Source organism: Pelodiscus sinensis, chromosome 5 (genome assembly GCF_052426305.1).
Source record: "Pelodiscus sinensis isolate ZL-2025 chromosome 5, ASM5242630v1, whole genome shotgun sequence".
NCBI classification, from domain to species: domain Eukaryota; kingdom Metazoa; phylum Chordata; order Testudines; family Trionychidae; genus Pelodiscus; species Pelodiscus sinensis.
The window spans coordinates 62,678,846-62,704,672 of NC_143056.1; the positions used below are offsets into that span (position 1 = coordinate 62,678,846).

The window sequence follows — 25,827 nt, forward strand, 5'->3', positions numbered from 1 at the left end:
TGAAGATGATCATTTGGGTAAGAGAGGCTAGAGACTGACATAACCCAAATTTCCAACAGTACAAATGATTAACAAGACAAATTCACTTTAAATCAAGTTCTGAGTATATCACCAACATTATTTTAAAGGAAGTGTATAGATGTTAGTGAAAGTATGAACAGCTGTGTGTGTGTGTGTGTGTGTGTCTATACACACTCACACTATCGGCAAGTGTAAATCATTTTCCCCCACCCTCTAGCCTCAAAACAGTCTGACATGTTATATTTCCATATGTTCATTATAGTATTTCCAGCATTATCCATGATGTGATTTCAATTTTTTTTAATAGAAAGATTTATGTCTGTCACTGGACTCACCCAATTACTTAGATCATTACTACAAAGAGGAAGGTTCCAACACTACAATTAATTAAAGGGAAACATTTCTACTTAGACATTTGAAATGTTTTATTTTAGTCAAAATAATTCAGTAAAGTTAAAAGCAGTTTGGAATAATAACTGTGAAATAACCTAACAGAATATATTAGCCACACACAGATATGCCATACAAACACCACAAGATGAGTTACAGGAAAAATAATACTCATCTCTGATCCCTGTAATAAATCTTGGAAAAAGGCTTCAGAAGTCAGCAGGATGAAGTGTCTTTCAATTAACATTTACTTAATTTATCCAAATTTCCTGCCACTTATGGCCCTGGAATGCTTACAGCGCAGTCAACTACAGGCAGTCCCCGGGTTACGTACAAGATAGGGACTGTAGGCTTGTTCTTAAGTTGAATCTGTATGTAAGTCGGAACTGGCATCCAGATTCAGCTGCTGCTGAAACTGACCAGCGGCTGACTACAGGAAGCCCGAGGCAGAGTTGCTCTGCCCCGGGCTTCCTGGAATCAGCCGCTGATCAGTTTCAACAGGCTGAATCTGGACGCCAGTTCTTACATACAGATTCAACTTAAGAACCCCAGGTGTCCCCAAGTCAGCTGCTGCTGAAACTGATCAGAGGCTGATTCCAGGAAGCCCGGGGCAGAGCAACTCTACCTCGGGCTTCCTGTAGTCAGCGTGTGTCAGTTTCAGCAGCGGCTGACTTGGGGACGCCTGGGGCAGAGCAGCTGGGGTGCTGCTGGGTACCGCTGCGCCCCAGCTGCTCTACTACAGGTGTCCGGAGAAAAGCCTGGTCTGCTGGGGAGGGGGGGGGAGGCGTACTAACTGTCCCCCCCCCCCCCCCCAGCAGACCAGGGAGACGCGGGCGGCGGACCAAGACACACCGTGGTCCCGCTGCCCGGGTCCTCCGCGGCTTTGCTCCGTGTCTCCCTGGTCTGCTGGAGACCAGCAGACCAGGGAAACAGGGAGCAAAGCCTCTGAGGATGCCGGCAGCGGGACAGCCGTGGTGCGTCTGGGCTGTCCATTGCCCGCGTGCTCCGCAGCTTTGCTCCCTGTCTCCATGGTCTCCATAAGTCGGATCCGTGTAACTCGGGGACTGCCTGTATATGCAATTCACAGTAACATTCAAATCTGGTCAGTAAAACACGTGCAAAGGTAAAAAAATAAAAAAAAAAAAAAAAACAGAAAACAAAAGCAAACAAGATTTGTGTTTACCTGAGGCTGTTTAAGTGCATCCTCCTTACTAACAGGAGGAACAGACTCCTGCCACCTTTCTCTGCATGAGCCATTCTTTGCCAGACTCTCTTAGGTTTATTGTGTACCCATACCCTCCAAAGAGGTGACTTAAAATTTAATTGCTTAAAATAAAAAATCCCAAAGTGTTGTTAGGAGTGTGTTTACCATAATTTGAGAACTATGTTTTTCATTAAACCTGAAACCGCATTCCTCCATCAGATTTATCTTATTCACAACAAGAAATAAACACAGAAAGCTAGAATTTTTTTTAATCATTTGATACCCAGTATAGTATACCAAGAATCATTGCCATAAATAGTCAGGATGGCAACAACAAAAATAGAGCCTTTCAGCTTGAAATGAACTGCAGACTTCACCATCTCATTTCTTCATGTTCTTTGAGCCACATCAACTAATTGCCAGCGAACATATCTGACTAGAAAACAGTGTCTGTTGAATTCAAGTCTCCATTCAATTGTTAAGCCAGGAATGAAACTTTCATTAGAAATCTTCTCTGTACATGCACCTGAATATGGCAGTCCTGAACTTTTCACTGGGAACTTGCACAGTGGGTAAGTTAAATTAAAATGGAATTCCAGGCTATAAAATCTTTATTTACAGAAAACAAATGGAAGTCTACTTAAAAAACCCAACTCCTCTGCCCCCACACAAACAAAAATGCAAGCAACTGAAGCAGGAAGCCAAATACATAGAAAGCCCAGAGTAAATGTTCACAAACAAGAATTAGAGGGATGAAAGGAGGGGCAAAGAGAAGACACCATTTGTCACTTGAAGTAATCTAACTAGAGACCCATTACAATGTCAAAAAGAGGAAAGAACTTACTCATTACTGTCCTTTCCCCACCCCTATTCAATGAAGACATTTTAACTCTCATAGCTGAAGGTGTTTAACTCAATATGTCTTTTTCCCAAGGTCTTCCATCAAGTACTCCACAGACCCAATTAAACTGTCAACTAGTGGTATGTGTGTAAGGGAACAATTCTCAGATTTTGTATTAACATCGATCCAGGACCTGCCTAACCTTTAGCTCCCCACATTTGTGCAAGTCTCCACATCAACTATAGCAAATCCCAGGGACATACAAGGAACTGATCTACTCCTTGGTTACCTGAGGAGCTATTCTATGTAACAAAGAAGAATGCTCTGCAAACACCCCAATCCTACTCCTATTTAACAAGAGTTTTGCCATCAGTTTTGAGTAGAAGCATGACTTGGCCAACTGCTCAAACATTCAAATACCATCCATCCAAAATGAATGCTAAGGGAGTAGAAAGGGACAGTTAATTAGGTGCTCAATCTCATTTCACCTAGCTCAGGGGTTTTCAGACTGGGTTTTGGGACTGTTTAGGGGGCTGCAAAGTTACTACATGGAATGGAAGTCCACAAATGGTCAGCCTCATCCCAAACCCTACTTTGTCTCAAGCATCTGTAATGGTATTAAATATATTTAAAAAGTGTTTTTAATTTATAAGGATCACACTCAGATGTGAAAGGAATAACCAGAACCAAAGTCTGAAAGCCACCAACTAGCTCAATTGGCAATTTCCAATTGTAACTGTATTCTAATATCTACTTACAAACAAGTAGATATAATCTTAACTAAAATATTCTCGGTGGGTCCATGCCTTCAAAACCTGAATAATTCTAAAGTCTTCTCTTCCAGAGCATGTTAAAACAGTTAACTATTTGGAGATTTGCCATTCTGTCCATGGGGCAGTAGCTTCAGTGCTCCTGCCTTTTATCTACCAAAAGGGTTTTTGGGGGACAGCAGTGATCAGTGGTTTTCCTCTCAAGGCCTCTCCACCTCCCAGTCCAGTTTTTATTCAAGTATTGCAACCCACCCATAGCCTCTGTTGCAGCACTTTCCTCCTGGCTCCTCTGTTCCTTTTTGGGATGACAGGGTAGCCTAAAATCCACAGTATAAAATCCAAAGCGTGCTGCAGCTGTGACTTGGGATAAACTCCCTTGGTACTTATCTCGTCAGACAAGCATGCAGCATCCCCAATCTACCAGAGCTGCTGCATCTACTGTGGGACTATAGACCAGCTGTTTCTGGGCAGGGCAGAACTGAGAGGGGCTGCGAAGATGAAAAGGACAACGTAGCGAACTGACTAGGGTAAGTCCTAAGGACACCTGAAGAACAAGGAGGTGAAACTTGCAGGGTGTCATATCTCCTCTCCAGGCTTAAAATGAGTCCCGAGGAACCTGGGAAATACAGCAGGGCTCAAACTGCTCCCTCCTCCTTCCCAACTTGGACTGGACGCTGGAAGCATTTCCCCTGCTTGGGAATGCAACTCAGTAGGCAAGGACTCAGAGAGCTTATAAGAGAACTTCAGATCCGTGGGAAAGCTAACTGCAAAAGGCCTCATCGAAGCTATGATGAAGCTAGACTAGAGAAAACTTAGCCAAAGTGTCTCCCCCTCCCCAAATAAATGTTCCCTTAGTACGTATGTTTATGTGGTAAAGAAAGGCAATCAGATCTCATTTTCTATTACAGGATGCATAATCAACTTAAATGAATATTTTCGTAATCCCGTTTTACAGCAAATCAGACATATTATACAATATGTAAAAAAGTATTTAATGCCCACACACAGATAGTTGCTAGCTAAAATAAATTAGAAATGTAAGAGGAAGTCCAATTAGAATCCTGCGTGAAACTGCTGTGCATAGAACAAGGTTAAGTTGTGTTGCCCTCTGGAAAAGCGTTAAGAGGAAGAAAAAAATGTTCTGCTCTCTGGAACAAATATTAGTGGTTAGCTTGATTCTCCCTCCGCCCCCCATTCAAAGTGTCATTTTGCTTATACTTTGAATTCATTAACTGGCAGAATTAGGTAGAAAGACACTGCTTGGAACTGTCAATTTTGCCATGTGGTTCCTCTCTTTCTGCAGCAAGTACTTCATAAAGATTACAGCTAGCCTCTGCAACTGCTGAACTTCGTTGTTTACATCAGGTAGGTAAGATTTAGAGGAGTGCAGAAGATGTCCATGTTTCATAATTAAGAAATCTGGAAGTGTCCATCTCGATTAAAGGATTAGCATTTTTGGTGAGTGGAGAAAATCCAGTTTGTGTTCCAAGTTTAAGATTTTATCACAGACTATTATGAGACATTGGTCCTTGATGTTAGCCTCCTCGCATAAGCGGATGAGTGTTGCTGGTTTCACCTTGATGACTAAAAACCACTAACTAGCCAGATGAATTTGCAAAGGGGTCTGGACATCACTGATGTTTTCAGAAAATGGGGGAGAGAGGGCGGGCTGAACAAAAACTCTTGCCTTTGGTATTATGGTTTCTTAGTAACTGTCTTTTCTTACGATCTAGTGTCACTTTCGACTTCAAGCCATAAGTGTAATGGAAAATAAGAATGTTTCACTGTCTTCAGGACAGCAGACAGCTAGAACCAATGTAAAATGAGACACCAACTACAGTGGCTTTACCCTGGTACCTCGTTGGAGCCTCTGTGCAAATATCAGGCCCGCATTTTATCAGTGTTAGTACTGAAAGTGGGTTGCCATGACCACCCTGGATTCTCAACTGCTGAAACCTCTTTTGAAAAAGCCACAAGCAATCAGAGCTCAGCAGGAAGGAAAAATTGACACCCTCAGTTATGCCTATTAGAAATGGCTGTCACTACCTTCAGAGAAACACAGGGTAGCTGTTGATTCCCTGCCTCCATGACACACTAGACCATACCTGTGACTTTTTATTAAATAGGATCACATCGCATCTTGAACTTTACATATTTATGTCCTCTCCCCGTGGAAACTGAATAATAAATATTACTTGGAAGGTTTAGGTGAATGAATGTGAAAATCAAAAGTTTAGCGGAATCAATTAAAATCCAATCAAGTTGATCACTGCTGCACTAAAAAGGTCAAGTGCTGGATTCATTGAACTATATCTGGTGTAGCAGGCAGGCAGACGAACAGATTTAGAGTTTAGTCTTAGTCTCTGCCAAGATTAAAATCCTCAGGGAAGTGCTGTTGAAACTGCAGTTTGGTTTGTTCTTTGTAAACACTGTGGTTTGCCCATGAAGCCCAATCCAGTTATCTGGATTGTGAAATCCTTTAGACTGGAATTTGTACTGTCCACACACAGTTAGAGGACTGGGGCTCAAATATTTATTCTTCTGAGATTCCTTGCAGCTCCTCCATCTCTCTCTTGATTTTTTCATCCTGAGAAAGTGAAGAAAGAAATGATAAACACCACAATTGCTAGTGAGTTTAATCCAGGCCCATTTACAAAATTAAAGGTTACTCACTTGGATCCATTTTCTTCTCCAATCCTACACTTTTTTAAAATAAGCTTCGCATATCCCTCCTCCTATCTGATACACCTGTTTATAGTTTTTTTAAAAAAATTATATTAAGGTTCTCCACATAGTATGATGAAGTCTTCCTTTTTATTTCTTTTTCACTTCTGAAAGCAAAAATTGTGAAACAGGAACTCTGGGGTTCTAATCTTGGCTTTCATGCAGACTCTTTGTTGAACCAAACCTTTTCATCTTTTTGCCTCTGTTTTTTCATTAGCATGTTCAAGTTTCCTATCTACCGTACAGAGGTGAAGAGAATTAATGCATGCAATTACATTAAAAACTGAAGTCACTATATAAATATTATCTGGACTGCCTTACTGAACCCTCATTTTCCTGTTCGAGACATGCTGCTCTTTTCTCTAGGCCAGATTAAAAAAAAAAAAAAAAAAAAGAAAGTAAGTGCTCATGAGTCCTTGATTTTGTCTCTTTCTTGAAACCTCACAGCTTTTTTAAAATTTGATTCCTCTCATATACTACTCATTCTTTTAGAACAATCTCCTGTTTCCAGTTAACAAATGTCTCTGCCTAGCTCTGGCAAAAGCTTTTCCAAACCAGTTTGAGCTGAGGAAGCTACTCATTTGGCTGAATATGTTGGTGATTTCCTGTTCACATACTGCAATTCTTCAGTTTGATACCCTGTTTTTTTTTTGCTTTGACAAAATTTAGGAGCTCAGTACCTGCATGCAATAACGGATAATGCTCTGGAGATGGCAGCACTGTCAAGTCGGCATGTTGCAGATGGTTGATTAAGACTCCCTGTCTACCTGCAGCCTGAACTCTAGCACAATAATCTGGCTACAGCAATGCCATCTAAAATACAGATTTTAAAATACTTCTTGTAACAAAACTGCATACTTCTATAATACTGCCTTATACATCAGAGTTTATTATATAGCATGAAGGATTAAGATCTAGCAGTCTTGTCTGGATTAGTTTACTTGTAAATTTGATAATTATGAAGAAAACATCTCAAATAATTTGGTGGGCTCCTGATCAGTTCTGGCCTAACAAAAATAAACTAGCAAAACCCACTCCATGATCAACAGCTCCAGGTTACAGTAGAAACTTATTGTCAGACCAGTGCAAGAGAGGGTATTAGTCTACCAGTTCAATTTAATCTGCTGTCTTAACTACATATCAATTCAAGTGATACTTAAAGTGTGGTTATAATCATAAAATTATTTAAAATAAAGCAACATGTTACTCACATCTGTTTTTGTTGTATCCAGTCATATCTGCGACTATGTCTATACTACAGGGTTTTTGCGCAAAATCCCACAGAGCATCCACACCTGAAGCACATTTTTGCGCAAGAACATTTACAGTAATATGGCAGAACACAGGGCTTTTTGTGGTGTAAGTATACCTCTTTCTACAATGAATAACTCCTTTTTGTGCAAGAGTTCTTGTGCGAAAAGGTGTGTGTGGATGCTCAACAGGGGTTTCTTGTGGAACAAAAGCCTATCAGAAAAAGCACAGATGCTCTGATGGCCATTCTGTGAATGGCAATCAGAACTTTCTTGCGCAAGAGTGTCCATGCAATGTGGACGCTCTCTTGCGCAAAAGCATATCGCTTTTGCGATGCGCGTTTGCGGTGTGGACGTGATTTTGTGCAAGAAGCTTTTTGCGGAAGAGATCTTCTGCAAAAAGCTTCTTGCACAAAACCCCTGCAGTGTAGACAAAGCCTGCTTTACTAATAAAAAACACATTTTTATGGCTGTTAGCACTGCAAAGCCAACAGGACTATAGGAAGGTAAGATGGATTCTATTCTATTTGTGCATCATCAAAACAATTACAGCAAGATATTGCAAATGGAATAAATAACGATACAATAAAGAGAAAAAAAATCTCCATCTTTTGAATTCCTAATTTGAACAACAGGCTCTAGGGATTAAAAAACAAAACAAAAACCCTTGCAACCTGGAAAGAGTCATATGGTAAACATTAAACAGGGAGCTCCACCATGTTATTCCCAAAGTCCATTTTTCAGAGAAGGCTGAGAAACAGTTATAAATACCTGATTTCAAAAAAAATGGTGTGATATATATATCCTACTACACCACATGCTAAATTTAAAAGATACAGATGTCTTCCTGTGCCTGAGGTATTTAACATTCTATATGTCACATAATATTAATAGTCATGGAAGCTTACCTAAAGTTACTAAGCTGTATTTCAATTTTTAAATTTTTTTTAGGCCAACTGCTCTTCCTGCATTTTTAAAAATTTGCTACAGCTAGTAGGGCAGCCATACTTGGAAACAGTAGCAACTGCTCAATGGCTTTCATTATGGTGCTTGATCACTTGTGTCATTCTGAAATGTCATGCAATGAAAAAGCAAGTATCTATGCAAAGGAGTGGATAATTATAAAGTGATAAGATAGAACATCTTCGAAGGTGAAGACAAAAGGAACAAGCTTAGAGACCTTTCTCCCAACTCTCCAGATCAGGGTTGAGCTATGAGGAAGTTCGTACTATCTTTGCTGTATCTTTTAGTGAATTTCAGTCTCCATGACTCTTAATCCACCACACCTCTTACTGGCAGAAAATTCACAGAACAATGTAAAAAACTTTGTGAACTACAGGGTGTGAAGTTTTAGCATAGATTAAAGTTTATGATACACTTAGATAAGAAGAGCTGATAGATAGGCTAAGATATACACTTGTTCAAACCCCACTGAAATCCAGTTGGATACTATAAAATAAGTAACTAGCCCCCAGATGTTTGTAAGATATAAGCTGATTTTAATGGGAATTAATCTTAACATTTTGAAGGTTTAAGCAAAACAAGATATCCACATAAACACTTGGCTATTATATTAACTGACTTGGTTCTCTCAGAAAAATGCCGAATAACTAATTTTACCAGATTTCACAGCGGGATGGAACATTTATTCAATATCACTCATCTGCTCCCAGAGATCAAGTTAATAGAAAAGTCCATATATGGATCTAAAGTTAAATTTTAAAGGGTTTTTGTTACATTTTTGAGAATCAATGACAAAGAGCAGAGATTGCTACCTCATTTGTGATAACTGGCAGCTCTGAAGCCAAATTCATCCAGTGAACAGCTGCAGAATTATTCCCTACGTCTCTGTAGCACTGTAAAGAAAAACAGCAACAATAGTGAGAAGTGTCAAGAAACAGGAAAAATAGATGGCCGTCAGCAATTCTTTAGGACCGGAGAAGCCAGCATGTAATTAATGGAAAGGGCTCTTTTCACCTTTTAAACTCCTATATATTGGGCAATCTCAGGGCTCTGCCATTTTTCCTGTAAATCCCCTTCATGCAAAGCGCTATAAACAATACTATGACACAAAACAATATTCGTTTTATAGGTGGTTTTACAGTACCTTATTCCTCCCCCAACATGAGCACCATTTCCCTGAGCTTGTTATTTGGAAAAACAGCATCTATTTTTCTCACTATTCCTGAAGTCACTTACATAGCCAGTGTGCAGTATGGACTCCCATACCTGCAGAGTAAGAGTGTCATTTTATCAAGTGCCTTTGTCTTCAACAGCCCAGAAAGGAGTCTCAAATCCAAATCCAGGTTGACACCTATTTTCAAATTTGACTTAAAATTAAACAGACTTTCTAAACCCCATACACCTACCTCCAAAGCACTAAAAACAATTATGCCATTGGCATAAGCAGGCCCAAATTTCTTAAAATGAACTCTCACCCTGTCTAAGCAAGTGGAACAACTCCTTCCAATGATGACTACAAGAGAAGCCATGTTCTGGAACCTCTACTTGAAGGAGCAATCTGAAATTAAATTCTGCCATAGAGCCCTAGAAGTATTGTAGTACTCTAATTCAGTTTACAATATTTTAGAGACACTTCGGGTAATTTTAATATGTAAAAAAACCACAATTAATATATAATTCTTTTTGATTTTAGTTCTCAGTTAAGTTAAAGGGTTTTTACACTGCCCCATAATCTTCATTTTTTCTTGTGCTACATATTTGTGCCCATAACCCTGAACTGCCTTGTAGAAATTGCCATGAAGGAAAGCTTGAGGCTTTGACAGCTGCATAGGAACATTTGAACTTTTAGTTCCCAGAGAATCATGGGAGGCAGTTTGGAATTGTGGGATATCCAGGTTCTCTAGAGAGGTTGTTGTTACAAGTGATCAACAGTGAAAGTTAACAAAAAGTTAGTTAAGTTTCAAGAGTCTGAAAATGGAGTTCAATGCAACTTGGATGGTGAATTGCTCTGGCTTGACAAGAATGGACTATGCTTTAATCTTTCTTTCACTGTGCTACGTTAAAGATGTCCAATGCTGTGTTCCAGATGCCTAATAAATCCTAATCTGTTTAAAAACTCTACTTGGGTGTCACTGTAAGTATTTGCTGAAGCACATCCATCCATCCATCCATCCCCGAAGACTGAACAAATCTGCACCAGGAGTATACCTCAGGCCTTGTCTATGCTACAGATAGCAGGGCTGACAGTCACTGCAGACCCCAGGGCAAGATGTGGGGCAGAGGGGGCTTCGCTCCATGCCCCAGAAAAGTCGAGGCAGAAGGTAACCCTTAGCTGAAAGGTCCAGCTGCAGCCAGGCTCCTGGCAGCGAGATCAACAAGGAGCCAACAGCCTAGGGTCTCAGCCATCCACCACCTCCACTTCTCTTCCTAAGTTGGTGGAAGTGCTCCTGGTGAAGATGCACACCGCTGACAGAAGGGAGGGTAGTGTAGACATGAAAAATGGCAGTAATTAATGGGTGGTGGTAGGTTGACATTTTGCAGTGTAGACATGCCCTCAGTTGGATTCATCGAACAGCGCTCATAGCGTGAAACAGAAATGCTGGAAGCCAGAGGTTCAATCTAGGAAGCAGAGAGATTGCAGGGCCTATCCTTAAGGAAATGTGAAAACTCCTTAAATTCTGGCACTCTGAAGAGTTTCCTCCAAGAGGCTTTTTATATGCTGGGGCATAGTGCAGATCTGGTGAATCTGTGACAGAAGGTTACAATTTAACCACATGAAAGCCCTAAATGAGAAATTCTACCATAACTCTTAACATGTTAGCTGTATAATAAAATAAGCATAGCATTTTCTAATTACAGGACTGTACAAAAGTTGCTAATCCCTTCTACGGTGTGGCAAAAGTAAGGTGGTGATTTTTTTATTCTTCAATGGAGCATGCAGGAAAGATAAGGATTTTGAATATTCTCACAGATACGGGTTGGGTGTGTCAACAAATGGAAAAATACCTACAACAACTTTCACTGTAGTAAATACTAAAAGGATTTAGAAACTGAAGGTGATACGCATTTGTGGGTGGAAAAAGTAATCTATTGGGATACATCATTTCCATTCCTACAGAGGCACAGACAAAGACAAGGTTATGTCAAAGGCAGAACTATGGGAGATGCAAGGGCCTCTAAGCACCTATTAACTACCTTCCTGGTTTAAGATCACGTTCCAGGTTTCATAAAATAGGCTTTTCTTGTCAAATAAACTCCTCACCTAGTTTAAATGTTAATAAATTCCAGGCTGGGAAGAGAAATAGGCACGCTACCCAGTTAAAATTTACATTCTTTGGGAATTGGGAATACATTGATTTCACAGAGAATGAATATAGCTACACTTTGCTACACCCACTCTGGCAGTTGTTACTAAAGCTGTTTGGGCTTTAAATATTTCCTTGACTCCAACAGGAGAACAAAGGAACTAAGCAGCAGTTTGAGCATTTAAAAAGGTCAAAAACAATTATTTCCCTCAACACAAAACAATAACAATCAGCATCTGCTTCAGGACAACACATTCATGATCTGTTTAATCACTGCCATCAGTGCTAGCAAAAAAGAGAGTCAAACTCTTTTTCACTCTTTCCCTCTCTGCTTGCCACACAGCTTAAATGTGAGAAGTAACAGATTATGCAGCTCAGAAGTTAACAATGTTACTTTATGCTGAATGTTATCGGTTAAAAATTAACCCTGGGTGCCCCTTGAAAGATCTATAATAAATGCACCATATTAACTTGTAAGTGACTATATTTATATGCAACACTTTGCATTTCTACAGCATCTATCATCCACAGTCCTCCAAATGTTTTACATATATGCCATGCTGTGCAAAGGTATGGACTAAAGCAAACAAAATTAACTGCCTTAGCACAAGAAACAGCTTGTTACCTTAGCAATGTATACCCTTCCTGCTTTGGAAAATCCTGGACTCAGCTCTTCAGCCTATAAAGGAAGAAGGTTTGGAAGGGGGACAGGGGGGCGGGAAGAAGAGAGCAGGGAGAGAATTCATTAGGATTTCACATGGAGCCAATTTTATTACAACTCAAACAAAAAATGTTGCCTAACACAGGAGCCTGAGTTACACCCAGTTTGTGCATCAATTTAACTTGTCTGTTTAGAAACAGATGGAGTTAAAATCAGCACAATACCTACTAGAGTATTTTATATCAATTTAGTTTAATTCGGAATAATTGAGACCTTGGATTTCCACAAAGTGCCTGAAATTTAATAAGCAATGTTTATGTCCTACTCTAGTATTACACATAAAAACTACATTTAAAAGAACAATAAAGTTGCAAATTCATGCACTCAGAAGTTAGGAAATGCCAAAATTAAGATTGCTTGTGGAAGCCTACATTGTCCTCCTTGTGTTTAAATATTACAAAAATCAAATACACTTTTTTGATTCTGCATCAAATCTGTTTCCTCCTCCCTAACTTCTAGATTCACTTTTTCCTTCTCCCCTGCCACCCTCCAATTCTAGTCTCCATCCCACAGGCTCATGGTTCCAAACTATCTACCAGAAGTGGTCCCCAACCTTGTGGGGCTGCCGCGCACCCGGGGCCGGCGACGCGCATGCATCCGGGGCGGGGGCTGCGCATGCGCCGCGCGCCCAGGGCTCAAGAATGGCTTGGGCCGGCCCTTATCACTCGGCGGGCACACAAGTGCCCCAGCAGGTGCCATGGCACCTGCGGGCACCACGTTGGGGACCACTGTAACAGTTACTCTACCAGCTCAAGCCCTTGTCCCCTCTTCATTCAAATTAGGCAGCCTCCTCCATGCTGCTTACACTGGGGAGCAAGGAAGGAACAATGATGACTATGAAAGCACAAAAGTCTGTCTTGCTCAGTTCTTGGGTCTGGAACTAGAACTGACCTAGCCTGCAGTAGCTTAGATCTGCAACTGAAGGAAAATTCCTACTTAGCCCTAAGCTGAAACAACTTCAGTGTGGGGGGTGGAATCTCAAGTTTTTAGCTGTGAAGATCCTATAAGTTTAAGACGGTGTAAAACTGATTTTTCAAAGGTTTATAACATAAAATTGGACAGATTATTATACGGATAGCGCAAAAAAAACAAACAAAAAAAAATACATCACTGACATCAATGCCACCCACTGCCACATATCAGTTCCCTGTTCCAAAACATGGGGTTATGAGAGCTTAACATACACAAAAAAGCCGGTCTTGTTAAAAAATGAGCAAATACATTTCCCTAGCCTTGTCCTCAGAAATTAATAGACCGTAGTTGGATGACAAAAAAAAAGCCTCTTGCTGAGGCAGACATCCAGTTTGAAAAATTTCAGCCTGAAAAGTTACAGTCCAACAGTTATAAGCAAAGGAAAAACAGGATCTCATAATATGAAGAGATGGGCAACCTTAATAAAAGGCAGTCCTGCAAGCTCCACCTTTAAACTGTAAAATCATCAGTTTATGCATTTCTGAAACATACTTCTTCAGAGCATTCCAAAGCGCTACACAGCAGAACAGTCAAAATCAGGATAATGTTTAACCAGTTCATATTATACAGTCTCCAGCAACATTTAAGTATTAGAGCCATACATTTAATGATTTCCTTACCCCCCAGATTTTAGTACCTTTAAGAAGTTCTGCAGAGCATCAAGGACAGTGGCTGTAGGGGGTGTTTCATATAAAGCAGAAGCAGCCTTTCTTTCAAGCCATCCCAGATTAGAGATCTGCATATACACAGTAACATGAAACTATCAGCAAGGAAGTCAGTAGCCAGCATGCATCAGAAGGGATTCACACAGTATATGCAAAGTAGAGAGAGAGACATGGTCTAATTTACAGTATCTGCAGCAACCTAGCAGACACATACAAAGCCTTTTTGTTAACACCAGCTGACCCTGCCCACGTACACAAATCAATCTATCCGCAGAACTTGCATTCCTTCCCCACTGTCTCCACTACGACATATGCTGTAAATCACATTTTACAGTTCTGGCTGGTTAACAGTGACACATATAAGGCGCTGAATAAAATGTGTTTCCACAACTGTATTTTAAGGCTAAAACACAAGATTGTTTAAAGTCTGTTTAAAATCCTTATTATAACTACATCTGTTTCTGAAGACTCACCTATACATCAGAGCAGATCCATGTTATTAATAAACTAGGCAAATTCAACTTAGATGGGGCTACCATAAGGTAGGTGCATAACTGGCTGGATAACCGTACTCAGAGTAGTTATTAACGATTCACAATCCTGCTGGAAAGATATAACTAGTGGGGTTCCACAGGGGTCTGTTTTGGGACCGGCTCTGTTCAATATCTTCATCAACGATTTAAATATTGGCAGAGAAAGTACGCTTATTAAGTTTGCAGATGATACCAAGCTGGGAGAGGTTGCGACTGCTCTGGAGGATAGGGTCATAATTCAAAATGATCTGAGGTAAACCAGATGAAGTTTAATAAAGACAAACGCAAAGTGCTCCACTTAGGAAGGAACAATCAGTTTCATACATACAGAATGGGAAGCGACTGTCTAGGAAGGAGTACGGCAGAAAGGGATCTAGGGGTTATAGTGGACCACAAGCTGAATATGAGTCAGCAGTGTGATGCTGTTGCAAAAAAAAAAAAAAAACAAACAAAAAAAAAAAAAACACGATTCTAGGATGCATTAACAGGTGTGTTGTGAGCAAAATACGAGAAGTCATTCTTCTGCTCTACTCTGCGCTGGTTAGGCCTCAGTTGGAGTATTGTGTCCAGTTCTGGGCACCGCATTTCAAGAAAGATGTGGAGAAATTGGAGAGGGTCCAGAAAAGAGCAACAAGAATGATTAAAGGTCTAGAGAACATGACCTGTGAAGGAAGGCTGAAAGAATTGCGTTTGTTTAGTTTAGAAAAGAGAAGACTGAGGGGGGACATGATAGCAGTTTTCAGGTATCTAAAAGGGTGTCATAAGGAGGAGGGAAAAAACTTGTTCATCTTGGCCTCTGAGGACAGAACAAGAAGCAATGGGCTTAAACTGCAGCAAGGGAGGTTTAGGCTGGACATTAGGAAAAAGTTCCTAACTGTCAGGGTAGTCAAACACTGGAATAAATTTCCCAGGGAGGTTGTGGAATCTCCATCTGTGGAGATATTTAAGAGTAGGTTAGATAAATGTCTATCAGAGATGGTCTAAACAGTATTTGGCCCTGCTATGAGGGAAGGGGACTGGACTCTATGACCTCTCTAGGTCTCTTCCAGTCCTAGTATTCTATGATTCTAGGATTATGATTCTCCCTTTCCAAAAAGAAAAAAATTAGGGGGTTAAGTCTTGTACCAGAGTACAAGACTGTAAGTATGCCCTTACCATACACACACTGTCCTCATGGAAGATAAGCACAAGTTTTCACGCCCTCTGCAAAGCAGGCAACACTATAGTTCTAATACATACTCCATGAAATCTCATTCTCCTACTCCTGTTATCCACATGAAATAAGCATCTAGCATCCATATAACTCTCCACAATAATTCTATACAACAAGGACTTGCCAATTCTGAAAACATCTTGGCTATGTCTGGACTACAGGGTTTTTCCAAAAAAAAGTGGCCTTTTTTCGAAAAAAACTTCCCTTGCGTCTAGACTGCCACCACTTTCTTTCAAAATGAAATTGAAAGAACGTGGCGTTTTTTTCGACAGTGGTAAACCTCATTTTACAAGGAAGAACTCCTTTTTTCGAAAGAGTTCTTTCTAAAAGAGGTGTTCTTGAATGCAAACAGGGCTTTTTTTGAAAGAGCATCCAGATTGCCTGGGTGCTCTTTCAAAAAAGAGGATGGCTTTTTCAAAAAAAGTGGCGGCTGTCACTCAGACTTTAAGGTCAGAAGAGACCACCATCATCATCTAGTCTGACCCCCTGCACAATGCCGGCCACAGAATCTTACCCACCCACTCCTAGAACAATCCTCTCACCTATATCTCAGATATTGAAGCCTCAGATATTGAAGATAATGATGGTTTAAAGACCCCAAGATACAGAGAATCCTCCAGCATGTAATCTGTGCCCCATGGTACAGAGGAAGGCGAAAAACCTCCAGGGCCTCTGTCAATCTACCCTGGAGGAAAATTCCTTCCCGACCCCAAATACGGCGATCAGCTGAGCATGTGGGCAAGACTCACCAACTAGACACCCAGGAAAAAGTTCTCTACAGTAACTCCTATTATCCCACCATTGGCCTATTTACCACTGATAGTGAAAGGTCAATTAGTTGCCAAGATCATGTTATCCCATCAAACCATCCCTTTCATAAATCCATGTAGCTTAATCTTGAAGCCAGATAGGTTTTTGCCCCCACTACTTCTGTTGGAAGGCTGTTCCAGAACTTCACTCCTCTAATGGTAAGAAACCTTCATCTAATTTCAAGTCTAAACTTCCTGGTAGCCACGTTATATCCATTTGTTCTTGTGTCCACATTGATATTGAGCTTAAATAATTCCTCTCCCTCCCCAGTATTTATCCCTCTAATATATTTGGAGAGAGCAATCATGTCTCCCCTCAGCATTCTTTTGGTTAAGGTAAACAAGCCAAGCTCCTTGAGTCTCCTTTCATAAGACAGGTTTTCCATTCCTCGGATCATCCTAGTGGCCCTTCTTTGTACCTGTTCCAGTTTGGATTCATCCTCCTTAAACATGGGAGACCAGAACTGCACACAGTATTCCAAATGAGGTCTCACCAACGCCTTGTATAACGGCACTAACACCTCCTTATCCCTACTGGAAATATCTCGCCTAATGCATCCCTAGACCGTATTAGCCTTTTTCACGGCCATGTCACATTGGCGGCTCATAGTCATCCTGCGATCAACCAGGACTCCGAGGTCCTTCTCCTCTTCCGTTACTTCCAACTGATGTGTCCCCAGCTTATAACTAAAATTCTTGTTATTAATCCCTAAATGCATAACCTTACACTTCTCACTATTAAATTTCATCCTATTGATATTAGTCCAATTTACAAGATCATCTAGATCTTCCTGTATGATATCCCAATCCTTTACTAAATTGGCAATACCTCCCAACTTTGTGTCATCCACAAACTTTATCAGCACACTCCCACTTTTGCTGCCTAGGTCAGTAATACAAAGATTAAATAAGATTGGTCCCAAAACTGATCCATGAGGAACTCCGCTAGTAACCTCCCTCCAACCTGACAGTTCACTTTTCAGTATGACCCGCTGTAGTCTCCCCTTTAACCAGTTGCTTATCCACCTCTCAATTTTCATATTGATCCCCATCTTTTCCATTTTAACCAATAATTCCCCATGTGGTACTGTATCAAATGCCTTACTGAAATCGAGGTAGAAAGCTATTTACCTGGTAACACCATCTTCCCAGAAGATAGTAAGACTTGGGATCATCTGGTTTCAGGGCAATTGCTTTATCAAGATGTTCCTAAAGAAAAGCAGAGCCAAGACATAGAATTAACTTAGGATAAAATCAGCGTATAGGGTCACCAGATGATTGCAAAAAAATACTGGACGCACTCGATCTCAAATGGGGGTGGGGACTGGTTGGGAGGGGAACAGGGCTGGCCGGGAGGAGGTCAGGGGGAGCGGTGCTGGCAAGGGAAGATGGGAAGCAGGGAAGAACGGCTGGCAGGAAGCAGGGCTGGCCGGGAGGGGGTTGGAGGGAGCAGGGCTGGCTGGGAGGGAGTCAGGGGGTGGAACTGGCCAGAGGGAAGCAGGGCTGGCTGGGAGGGGGTTGGGGAAGCAGGGTTGGCCCTGGCACACATACATCCCGGGGTGCTGGTCCCGGCGGGGGGCACAGGCGAGTCCAGACCTAGGGATTCCATCCTGCCCCGGCCCCACCCCCTCCTCTCTTCTGCGTAGTTGCGTACTGCCTGGCTGGTAGGCACGCTCATGCAGCGTGAGCGTGTCTACCAGCCAGGCAGTACGCAACTACGTACTGATACTCATGATAATAATAAAACTTAATTAGAAAATACCAGACATTTATACGTCTGGCATTTTCTCAATTTGTTTCCTGAACAGAAAGCTCAAATATCAGACTGTCCAGTTCAAAACCGGGCACCTGGCAACTCTATCCGCGTAGTCCATAAACAGATTTATTATGGGGGAAAAGGCTAGTGATACAAGTGCCATTGCAGTATAAAAATCATGGCGAGAAAAGTTCTAACAGTTGAACCTCTCTAGTCCAGCACCAAACCAGAGAATTTGCTGAACCATGGCAGGTCAATATTGCCTAACAGCATTACCAACACTTCCGCTAATTATTAGGCTCTTAGAAGACACTTAGATAAATGAGAACTAAACACAGAATACTGAGAGCTAGGACCAATCACTATAAACAAACTTCACGGGACCAAGGGAAACTTGGTCACACTCATGATAGGTGGACACACATCTAACTGAAATCATGCCAGACCCTGGGTGCTGCTGGATCAGAGTTCAATCTGTATTTAAGTAGGTCTATCAAGTGATTAAAAAAAATTAATCATGTGATTAATCACGATAGAAATGTAGCCGTGTTAGTATGGTGTAGCTGAAACAAAAAACAGGACTATGTAGCACTTTAATCATTAATCATATGATTATTTGCCAAGTTAAATAATAGAATACCATTTATTTAAATATTTTGGATGTTTTCTACTTTTCCAATATTTTTATTTCCATTACAACAGAATATGAAGTGTACAGTTCTCACTTTATTTTTTACTACAAATATTTGCATTTAAAAACTAGCATTTTTCAATTCCCTCATTACAATTACTGCAGTGCAATCTCTATCACGAAAGTTGAACTTATACATGTAGATTTACAAAAAAATAACTGCATTAGAAAATACAACAATGCAAAACGTTTCAGCCTACAAATTCACTCAGTCCTAATTCTACGTCCACTTACACAAAAGTTTATTTTCTGCAAATGTAAACAAGCTGCCTGCCCCTCTTATCCACAATGTCATCTAAAAGCGAAAACAAGTGTTTTCATGGCACTGTTGTAGCCAGCATTGTAAAACATTTACATGCCAGATGTGCTGAAGATTTGCATGTCCATTTATGCTTCAATCGCTATTTCATCAGACATATCCCATGCTGGTGAAGGGTACTGCTAGATAAGGATTCAAAACAGTCCTGACCAATGCATGTTCAGTTTCATCATCTAAGTCAGATGCCACCAGCAAAAGGTTTTCTTTTTTTGTTTGCTAAGGTTCTGTTAGGGTCAAGTGTGGGGGACCCCATGGCTCCGAAGGCGGCCTGAGGAATTAGCCACAGCGGCAGGAAGCAGAGCAACCAGCCCACTTCACTCAGCCTGTTTCCAGCTATGTAACTTCACTTCCTGCTGCCTCCCAGTGAGCTCCCCAAGCAACAGATACAGGGAATTTGTGGGGACCAGGCACAGGGCTAGCCCATACTCACTGGCAGTAATCCATGTAATCCCCCTTTTCTGCAGAACTGATGCTTAACCAATTGGTCCCCAATAGGGATGTGAATGGTTAATAGGTTAATGCGCTAATGGGTAATGCTTACTGGTTTCAGTTAACCCTAGGGTCTGGAGCAGCTTCCCACCTGCCCCAGGCAGGGCACAGCTCCAGTCCTGGGAGGCCCCCAATACAGGCAGGGACTGCTTCAGCCAGCTAATGAGAACAACCCCTGTCCATGGCAGGTCCGGTCTACTCCCCTGCTCCCAGAGCAGGGGCAGGAGAAGGGGAATGTCAGAGACCAATACAGCAGTACACAGACAATCAAGTCCCCTATGAGAACCAGGGCCTGTCATATGGAAGCTTCTGTTAGTTGTCTGAAGAAAACTTCATTTGCCTCATCCACCTGATATGGTGGTCTATAGCAGACACCCACCACCACATCACCTTTGTGGCTCCCATCTCTAAACTTAACCCAAAGATTGTCAAACAGGCTTTTCTCCCATTTTACATTGTTTTGGTTTTGAATGCAGTTAAGCAACAATCTATATTTGTAAGTTGCATATTAAAGAGATTGCACTATAGTACATATGAGAAATTGAAAAATTCTGTTTATCATTTTTACAGCTCAGTTATTTGTAATTATAATATATAGTAAGCACCGTACACTTTATATTCTGTATTATAACTGAAAATGTAGAAAAGCATCTAAAATATATAACACATTTCCTATTATTTAGCAGTGTGATTAATACTGCGAGTAATCATGACTAATTTCTGAGTTAATCACAAGTTAACTGTGATTGACAGTCCTAATTTTAAGTAAATATAGACAATGTAAAAAATGCAGTTCACACCCTTCAAAACTGAAGTTAAGTATCATCTACCATCACAGGCATCAGCAATGCAGGCTTCCTCCAGTCTGCCAACATCTCTTAGCCTTGACAAAGGGGCTGCTAGTAAAAGTGAAAGGATATTCCTTTTTCCATACCCATTCAATCCTTAACTTCTTCACAAAGTGGTGGCAGTATGGAGATTTTGCAGAGTAAGAACTGGACTGGCACAACTCACTCATTTCACACAGACCAACTCTGAGACTAGACTATTGTCATTTTCTTCCACAATTCAGGCCACCTTACCTTTTGAATCCCTTCATTGGATTCTTATCATTTTTAGCACATAATTCTAAACCAGTATTTCTTGCTTTCCACTCTAGAAACAAGCAATGAAGAACTCACACCCATGAAGCAACTGCTTTTTACTCACCTTAAAAACATAGCCAGCTTGAATACGCTTCTGAATACTTTCATGTTCTGCTAACTGGCCACAAAGAATAGCATACCTATATAGAAAACAAACTCACTGTAAGAAGTCACATTGTTACAATTCCCAATGATGGTTTACACTTCCATGTGCAGCTTACTTCCAAAGATCTTCAAAGGCTTTCCAAACATCAGTTAACACGTTTTCCCGGTTCAAAAATAAAGGCATGAGAGAAGCAGTGACTTGTCCCAGGTGTGCGAACTCAATAGAACAGTGACTAAATCTCAGAAGTTCTGACTTGAGTCCCCTTCTCAATCACCACACAACATTTTTTCCTCTATGCAAGAAAGAATAGCATATTTATTTTGTTAGGATTGAAAGTTTTATCCTTTTTATATTTGTATTTTTAGGTTTAATAATGTAGCAATGTAAGGTAACATATTATTACATTTAAATTAAGCCCTTTAGTAAAAAATATATATATTTAAAGCTTAGTAAGTAAAGAGACGGGATCTCGTATTGTGTCTATGTCAATAAGATTAGAGGAGTGTTGAAGGCCCGAGCCTTCAGTGTGAATTGTTTTAATTACAAAATTTGGTAAGGTAATTTACTGTGCTGTTTGTAACTCTGTATAAGATTGTTTGTATGAATGAGATACGGTGTGAAGGTCATCCTTGGAGCCAGATGGTCAAGAGAGAAGGGGGAGAATGTGGGGTGAAGACAATATGTAAAAGACAGACTGCGAAGAAACATATTGGCGTAAGAAAAACCATCAGTGCGTACCCACAGTCAAGAATTGACGGCTCTAAAGGTGAAGGGCGGGCACCCCTGAGAACAACTGATTAAATCCAGGACAGGATGAGCCTTCAAGATAGGTTCGGGAACGATTGACATCAACAAGATAACATTCTGGTCACAGGCTGACAGAGTGGAATCCATTGATTTCAAAAGAGAAAAGGATTATAAAAGCAGGGTGCTTTGCTATGGAACTTTAGGTTTGTCTCGACACTAACTCCAGAAGAGCATCGGATCAATCGACCGACAAAAGCCCTGCTCTCCCTCTGTGTTCAATCTAGCTGGCCACTAGACTGATACTGGTAACTAAAACATCGTCTGGCAGGAGAGGGAGAGGGTGTGGGTGTGGGTGTGGGTGGTTGAAAAGCATATGCAACTGTTATATTCTCAATAAATGCGGCATACTGCCTTTTCCCCTATAAAAGATCTCGTGTGCTTCATTTAAGCAGATAATTTTACAACATTCTCCCTCTTCCCTTGTCAAGTAAACAGTGTCAAAACACTGACACTGGGGCACTGAAGAATAAACAGCAACATTAATGCATTATTAGATGGAGGTCTTTCTTTATGCACTAGTAAAGATGTGGCACTTGCTTGAGGAGATATGGAATCCTATTTTGAGTACAAATGTATTGTTTAAGTTTTCCCATCTCCCTCACCCCAAGATCACCTCCAAACCTGGAAAACAACAAAAACAGCAAGCATTTTCAATGATCCAAACTCAGTAGCTAATAGATGACATTAAGCCATTAAGTTTATGCTCCATTAAAAATCTAGTAATTTTAGATTCCACTTAAAAAACAAACAAAAGACATGGAAACAAGATTATAACTTCACTGGCAGCCATTTTAATAGCTCAAGTTGCATGATCCAATTTTATACTTTGTACTTGATAATGATCAATGTAGAAGTTAAAATTAACATGTGTCCATACTCCGATACCTTTTTTGAATATTGGTCCAGTACTAATGTTCTGATTTCCATTGTTAACTCCAGACATCAGCAGACTAATGACTTATTGGATGGATTCCTGGTTCGAATTGGATAAGTAGTAGCAGCCATCTGCCACACTCGGCCAATGGAGATGCCACTCACAAATGTACAAAATATGGCTGCGCATATTCTGCTGGGCTCCTTGGATTTGCCTCCCATTCAGTGGCATATAACCCAACCCTGTTCAGGAATGCATTATGGTTTAGGAACAAGAGGCACATGCCATGGGTATCAGAATCAGAGTTGTTTTTTCCCCTTAAAAATAAACAAAAAAATTCTAGCTCTAGTGGATGTGGAGAAAAGCTCAGAAATTTGACTAAGTTGCATAACTGCAGGCATGTTAGCCTGAGCCTGAAGATAGCTTCTAGAAGAGGGAGAACAACAGCTACTAAAACCAGGGGAAGCCATTTGGCTTTATAACCACTACAAGAACAGACCATACTCCTTCATGGAGTTTTGGGAGGTCAGGGAACTGGATGCCATGTTGGTCTAGAACCTAAACCTGTAGAGCGATGAGACAGCTGACATCTCCAGGCTGCTACCCAGTGGCAGCAGTAATCAGTTTGCCCTCCAGTTCCTATGATGGCTGTGAGCATAGACCACAGAAAGTTCCATCTCAAGGGCTTGACAGACAGCAACTCTGTGGCTCCTTGCTCAAACCCAACCGTATTTCAGGAGGTGGCCAGGCAACAGTGTGGATCTTCTGTGGTTATCATGACCGTTTCCACTCCTTGCTCTTGAACTCTTGTCTTGATCTCAGCTTGGTTTGGACTTTGCCTCCTGACTCTGATCATTGGTATCAACCCTGGCTTGGCCCGTATTACAAATTCCTCTGCTACTTCCAGCCACTGTTTTTTCCCCCCTGCACTAATCCTTGGCTTTGACTGACCTTACTGGGATCCTGACACACTGGGTTCTATTGATCTCCTCTGTCCTTTTGACTTCATGGGTCATAATGAGGAAGAAAAACTGTGGTAGGCTATGTTTAAACTGCACAGTTATTTTGGAATAAATTATTCCGAAATAGCTTATTTTGAAATAGAACGTCTATACTGCAAGGAAGCCTCAAAATTAGTCCAAGGCAGGCTTCCCTAATGTAGATGTGCTATCTCGATTTAGAGCCCCAGAAGGAATAACTTAGAATGGTCCAGGTGAGGGGCTATTTCGAAATAGCAGAAGTGAAGTGTCTACACACACCTTATTTCAAAATAGGTATTATTCTTTGTAGAATGAGGTTTACAGAAGTCAGAATAAGCCATCCGTTATTTCAAAACAACAGAATTGCTGTGTAGACGCTTGTATAGTTATTTCGGAATAACGGCTGTTATTGTGAAATAATTTTGCTGTGTAGACGCAGGTGTACTGCCCCTAGTGCCACCCATTCATGGCACCAAAACAGACCGTTCAGATCTTCATCGTATGGCTGTCCTCCTCCTCATATGTTTTGATGAAGATAGTCAAAGAGTTAATGTTTGACATTTAAATCATCATTGGGCATTTGAGTGCACAATCCCCTGAGATGAGATGGGGAAACTCATCCTTCTCAGAAATTGGTTCAGGTTCTCTGCAAACTTGGGCAGGTGCCACTGCACTGACTATACTGAGGTCAGATTTTAGAGATTTTATTAGCAACCATGGAAGCTAACAAGTAGTCCTGTGGCACCTTAGAGACTAACAAATATACAGGCTTGTGAGCTTTCGTGCGTAAAACCCTCTTAATCAGTTTTGATTAAATGGGTCTTACCCACGAAAGTTCACGATCCTATATATTTGTTAGTCTAAGGTCCCACAGGACTTCTCATTGTTTTTAAAGTTACAGACTAATATGGCTACCTGAGACACAGAAATTAAGAATTTCTTCTTGAAGTGAAAGCTGACATTTTGAACAAGATGATCACTTCAAAACACCCACCTGCACCACGTTTGATCACTATCTCAGTCCAATTAGAGCCTTGTGTGGACTCTGCTAGACAACTGCACAAAATTTCAACCTGTCCTGTATTCAGCTGCTAGTGTTATTACCTGAACCATAGGACTACTTAACACATGGCTCGTGGGCTGCATGCAGCCTGCAGCTCATTTGTTTGTGGCCAGTGGTGCGGTTTGGGTTTACGTGGGGCTTAACACGTGGCCCATGGGCAGGATCATTTGAACATGGCCTCCACTGGGAACACGCTCCACAACAGCAAGGTGTCTCCCGGGCAGGGTGAGCGTTGAAAGATGCAAGCAGATGGGCTGGCTGGACTACACGGGTACAGGGTGTTGGCGTTTCTAGCCCACTGGGAGGAAGTGCTGGGAGCACTGGGGCATTGTGGGAAGTGATGGCTTCCTAGCCCTGTGGATAGAGCCTGAGAGGTGCTGACTGGCTCACACTGGCCACTTCTGGGTCCAGCACTGCAGCTTAAGGCTTAATTTTTGTCTTCATGCCTGTCCGTGTGAAAGAAGCTATTTGCATATATAGGCAACCACCCTTAAAGTTGCAGTCCTCAGCATGTGTTATTGTACTATTGTGGCTTCCATTGTGTACCCGGGGCTTCCAAAGTTGAGTAAACCTGCTTTACCAGGTGTTTTCAGTACAATTCAGGGGACTGGACTAGATGACTTCTCAAGGTCCCTTTGAATCTTATGATTCACTTGACCTAAGAAAAACCTGTGAACTGTGTTGCTACAATAGTGATTATGTCAACTAGCTCTTGACTATGGTCTCAGTATTAAAGGCCAAATTTGGCTTGGATATTGTCTATCTTAGCTTTATAAGGAAGTCTCCTATATAAGGTGCCAGGCTGTTGGAGATTTTAACTATCTGTAAGACTATTTCAAAGTCTTTTCACTGTGCCTTCAGGACTGGAATTCCCCTTTTCAGTCAGTAGCAATGCCAATATGGTTTCTGCTTTCATCTCTCTCTCGTGTTTAAGTTGGCTTACTCTTCAATATGTGAGCTGTTCACTTTAATTCATTTTGCAAAGTACCTTGGAATGCACTTTGAGAGGCCCCATAGAACTGTAAGAGGAATGACAGAGTGATAAGAAACTAAAAACTAAAGAGTTAGAACAGGGGATTTTCATCTCTTGTAACCATTAGGTAATATCTGAAATACAGTATGAATTAGAAAGTCCCCCATTTCAGACATATCTAAGCAGTTCCTGAAACTTTGCAATATGCCACTTGCAGTAATTATTAAACAGAACCGTTCATTA

The 25,827-nt window shown here is 41.1% G+C and overlaps 1 protein-coding gene across 4 annotated transcripts in view; it reads right to left on the minus strand.

Moving 5' to 3' along the window:
* Positions 1 to 421: 421 nt before the first annotated feature.
* Positions 422 to 25,827, minus strand: part of RMDN3 (regulator of microtubule dynamics 3) — an 86,557-nt gene continuing 61,151 nt past the window's right edge. For all 4 annotated transcript variants that reach the window (XM_075927105.2, XM_014576311.4, XM_006128672.5 and 1 more), the window contains 6 exons: positions 20,846 to 20,921; positions 17,513 to 17,590; positions 13,799 to 13,897; positions 12,094 to 12,147; positions 8,976 to 9,056; positions 422 to 5,813 (listed from right to left, as the gene is read on the minus strand). In XM_075927105.2, the coding sequence (XP_075783220.2) occupies positions 5,760 to 5,813; positions 8,976 to 9,056; positions 12,094 to 12,147; positions 13,799 to 13,897; positions 17,513 to 17,590; positions 20,846 to 20,921 (442 nt within the window). In that variant the 3' untranslated portion in view covers positions 422 to 5,759. The remainder of the gene's footprint in view (positions 5,814 to 8,975; positions 9,057 to 12,093; positions 12,148 to 13,798; positions 13,898 to 17,512; positions 17,591 to 20,845; positions 20,922 to 25,827) is intronic.